The 4992-nt window shown below is 33.7% G+C and overlaps 1 protein-coding gene across 1 annotated transcript; it reads left to right on the forward strand.

Moving 5' to 3' along the window:
- The first annotated feature begins 3177 nt into the window (after positions 1-3177).
- Positions 3178-4413, forward strand: LOC129230507 (double-strand-break repair protein rad21 homolog). The gene has a single exon (XM_054864908.1). The coding sequence runs from the start codon at positions 3178-3180 to the stop codon at positions 4411-4413; it is 1236 nt and encodes a 411-aa protein (XP_054720883.1).
- The last annotated feature ends 579 nt before the right edge of the window (positions 4414-4992 follow it).

Genomic DNA, 4992 nt, shown 5'->3' on the forward strand with positions numbered 1-4992 from the left:
CTTTGATGTTAAAGTGCATAAGATGATAGTCTCACATGCTGAGTTACGTGGTCGTAACTTAATAATTAAAATAATGGCAACAGGTTAAAGTTCAAGGTCAAATGTAAAATTTTTGCTCATTTCAAATGGTCATAACTCGCTTAGGGGACGGAAACGCAAAATGAAATATGGCAAAAACTAATCACTGGAGTCACACTAATGAGAAAATATAGCTGTAATTGTGTGTTTGTTTACCCTTTACAAATTACAGCCCCTCAAAGATCAGAAAGTTGAGAAAAATGACATTTTTAGACCCCTGTAAACCAAAAGGGGATGGAATTAAAAATGAAATTTCTTGGCCAATTGAATATTCCATTCAAGTACTATACATTTTATATATATTGTTTTGTGTATTTGGTTTGTAAAAAAGATACAGGTCTTTGAAATTGAGCAATTTTGCTAGTTAATTTACGCACTAAAACAGAAATAAAAAGAGTGAAAAACTTCATTGCACTTTCTTAAATGGCCTATATAATATATTATACTGAAAAAACATATTTTAAGCATAAAAAAAAAACTATTTTAATTTGATAACTTAGAAATATTCGGACATAAATGAGTAGTTCATACATATTGACAGCTTAAGTAGTTAATTTATAGACTATCTACACACACAAATTTTCAATACATACAAACATACGCTCTGTACATTAACTTGTGTAACTTGCCTAAACACGTGCAAAAGCATTATCTACATAGTTGAAAGGAAAAAAAAAGGTGAGTTTTTCATTTCTTGCTTCAGTGTAGTTTTAAGAAAATGAACTCACACAGTAGTACTATAGTTCTGGTGGTGACACAGCATGTGGCGTACTGAAATACTTTACTGCCATTTAAAAATAATAAGCAGAATATTAGGGAATAAATAAACAAAAAATTAAAGGCAAATAACTTTACAGTGTCATTACAATGCAAAAATAATTAAGAAAACCACATATGATAATTTTAATCATGAATTTATTCGAAACTATTTCAGTGTACGATGACTTTTGTGGCGTATTTTTTCTCTGTCTCTTCGTTTTTTGACAAATTTCAAAAATAAAATCTGGCAATATTTTGAAAAGAACTACTGGGTTTTATTCAGAATGACATAGGAATGGTGTGAAAAAAAAAATTGGACTTCATATTCGAATTCAGTTTTGCGTTATTTTGGTTTTACTACAAAATTTCAAGGTGTACGAACACTTTTGGGAGCCACTGTATGTGTCGCCTTCACAATGTGGGCAGGTTAGTTTTGCCTCAGCTATAGGTAGGCCAACAACCTAAGACATAAGGACACCTTTATAACTTTTAAAGTCTGTAGTGTACTTTACGTACCGATGCATAGCGTCGCTTCAGAGCAGCAGTAAAACATCTAATCCCAGTAATAACACTCACTAAGATGTCCTACAGTTGCTCTGAGGTGACACTGTATGATTTTAAACTCCATATTACCTAAACACAGAGCAACAGTAAGACATTTAACTCCAGAAACAGCAGTAATATATCCTACTGTTGCTCTGAAGCGACGATATGTCAATGAAAGTTACATCATCAGAAGTTGAAATCAAGTTTATGGGTGTGAGGTTTTTTTTTTTTTTTTTTGTACTGGAAACATTAGCATAAAAAAGAACAATGCAAATTACAGCACTCCCAACTAGTCCCATATTTTGTTTTCAAGTCCAAAATTGTTCATTCTTTTAAAACCTGTTTTTTTTTTTTTTCAAAACTTAAGTTTCATTTTTAATTTTCTCAGTAATCTCTAAATAAATAAACAAAACAGCCCTTCTGTTTTTTTTAATCAAAAAAATATGAAAACGTTGTCTTCACCCTTATTATGAATTAATTGAAAATTTAGTAAATAATAGTTTCAATAATTTGAAAAAAATAAATCAAATGAAGACACAAGAGTTACAACAATTCTAAACTACTGGCAAGGTCTAATAAATTTCTTCCGCATAGCTTTTTGTTTTAATCAAATGTAATTTCAATAAAATATTATTTCAGCGGATTAATCGGCTAAAGTTTAGCATTGTCTGTTACTTGTTCTAAGCAAAAGTAATTTTAATTTTAAAAAAAAAATCAACCGAGTAATCGGTTAAAATTGACCGATAAGTTAAACGGCAAAGTGGCTGATTACCGATTTCTGCCGATTAATTAGTGCATAAATAAGTTTAACCTATAAAAGTTAAGATTAGGGTTTCTTTTTTAAAGAATTTCGCTCCCTTTTCCCCCTTAGAGAAAAACTGAAAACCTGTTGGGAGTCCTGAAATTTAATTAAAAAAACAAATAAGGAAAATCAGGACAAAAAGGTTAAAACCAGGATAAAACATTTTTTATCTGGAATGCAAGGAAAACCACGAAGTCTGTTACGGCTACAAATTTATCTAAGAAAAGAACTTTTTGAGCACTATTTGAAGAAAAACTATTTATTTGCATTTGTTCATTATCAATTTGGACTTCATGATGACGAGAAAACTAAAAAAGAAAAGAAACCTACTGCGATTCAGTTCCTCCGAGCTACTTCCATTGTTCGAACGTAAAAAACAAAAATTTAGTCGTCGAACTTGCACTTCCTCTTTTTGATTTGCTTTCATTATTTAAAATCTGATTCTCAGAAAGAAAGAAAAAATTGTAAACCAGTCGTTTCAATGTTTGAGTTGATTTCCGTGTATTTTCGTTAGTTTATTTTTTGTCTTCAGTGCCTTCGCCAGTTCGTGTTACTCAGAATTAGAAATATATCAACAGCACGCTTAGCCAGCTAGTTGTGACAGAAAGTCCGATGCGTCGAGTTGATTTAGTTCGGAAGGCCAGTTTCTTGGGAAAGGGCGCTTTTATAGGTGCCAAACATTTCTGACTCAAAACATGGACGAAAGGAATTTTTTGAACCCACGTTGGTTTAAAAAAATAGCCCCAAAAGAAACGGAAAAACTCCAAATCTGTCCTTTTGTGAAAGAATTTCTGAGGACAGTTGAACGCACACGCTTGATAATGTGCGGTAACTTCTTGCTGGGAGTAACGGTGATATATTCTTCCCAAGTAAAAAGTACTCTTAATAACGTGTCCAGCTTGCTCCCAAGACTGAAACACTTTGCTACCAATGAGCTTAAAAAATCAACTAGGAAACAAAGACAGACGATAATTCTACAAGAGCTCTCCCATATGGAAACTCTAAGTCCATATGAATTTTTCACACAACTGGAACCAACAACCACTGAAGAGTTGGAAGCATCTTTCGTACTACACAGAAGAAGAGAGTTCGACATAACAAAACCAGAAGGACCGATTTCAGAAGATTTTGAGGATTACACACCTCATGTTTTCAGAGATCAAAATTCTGTTAATGAATGGCTTTCGTTATCACCAAACGACGTCAGTTTACAGGAAACCCCTTGTACATCCCTATCCTTAGATTCCTGTCTTGAAGATGGGTTTGGAGGAGCTGTTCGCCAAACTTTACTAGACAAAATTGATTTCTTAAATTTAGATAACTCTCTAGAAGATTCATTGAATCCGGAATCTATCGTTGCAGAACCGGACATATTTTTATCAAGCGAAACTTCAAGTCATGGTAATGACGATGACTCCAGTCGTTCGGACATCATTCTGCCAAGGCTTTCACCTTCTGAAAAAAGTTCCTCCCGATTGTCAGCACCTAGAAGAAAACGAAGAAAGGTTGACAAGACCACATTTCTTGCTCTCAAACAAATCAAGCAAAATATAACCTCTACGGATGATATTGTTACAGATTTAAAACTAGGTCCAAAGACGAAACAGTTGCAAAAGTTAAAGTCTATCACGGTTAAGAAGCTATTTGATCAGCCGGGACAGCACATTCTTTCAAAAACACTTAGAAAATTTTATAACACTAAACGCTTTAAAAAGACCACGGACAAGATACAGCAGAAAAAAAAAGAAACTCTTGACAACCACAAAACTCTTGACGAACCAACAGAGTCGTCTTCAGTTCATGCCGTGGTTGTGAATGACTATTTTGATGGCTCTGCTTCCTGCCTGTTTGATTCTCTGGGAGATACATACTGTGATGAGGACGACAGTAGACAATTGATTGGAAATGACACATCCTCACGCGAAAACATCATTGCGAATAATACTGATGAGAATAACCTGTTTGAAATATCTCGAGATGATGTTCCAAGCGAGCAAGAAGCTATGGTGAGTACTGTTTCAGACTTAGGAAGGATATTTAATCAGTTCGACAACGAGGAAATCAGTTTTCGAAAACTTACGAAGGGAAAGAACAGAATGGGCGTTGCAAAGCTCTTTAGTGCTCTGTTGGTGATGAAGAAAGAGCAAACCATTGAATTGCAACAATCAAGCAGTTTAAGTGACGTAGTCATTACCAAAGGCCCACAGTTTAATGTGACAGAACTGTAGTGAAAACACTGATTTTTGCTTCGGATTTTCGTGTATCAGACATTAATGATTTAGTGAAGTGAGTATACTTTTCTTCTACTTATGTACAGAATGTAGAACCTTAATGCATCAACTACTATGTTCTGTAGCAGAGAAAATATCCATTGATCTTTCTGTGTAATGTCAAGTCATTTTGTACATAAATGCTTTGCAAACTTTTTATTGCAAATTCTTATCGATATATAGGGTCTGGTGGGGGAAAATGGTCAATGGGGTAAAGTGGTCATTCGTCAGATAAATGGCTATAGCTTGGAAATAAATGTTCGAATGAACGTGAAAATTTTATTTTAGGATAGGGCAGTTAGAAACTACATTTTGAATACAAAATTTCACATCTGGCAAAATTTTATTTGGTAAAATAAAATACTTTGTGTGAATATGAAAAATTTCAAAATCTGAACACCTCTTTTAACTTTCTTGGAAAATTTTGTTTGTTATAATTATGAACAGATTGACTGCACAGGAAGCTACCTACATGTCTCAAGAACTCTTACTCATTAGCAGTTAACTGAATCTATTTTGGTTAATTTTTCAGAACAA

The sequence above is a fragment of the Uloborus diversus genome, chromosome 9, assembly GCF_026930045.1.
Source record: "Uloborus diversus isolate 005 chromosome 9, Udiv.v.3.1, whole genome shotgun sequence".
Lineage (NCBI taxonomy): Eukaryota > Metazoa > Arthropoda > Arachnida > Araneae > Uloboridae > Uloborus > Uloborus diversus.

Coding starts and splice junctions, on each gene's coding strand:
- LOC129230507 (XM_054864908.1), top strand. CDS start 3,178: ATGGAAACTCTAAGTCCATATGAATTTTTCACACAACTGGAACCAACA.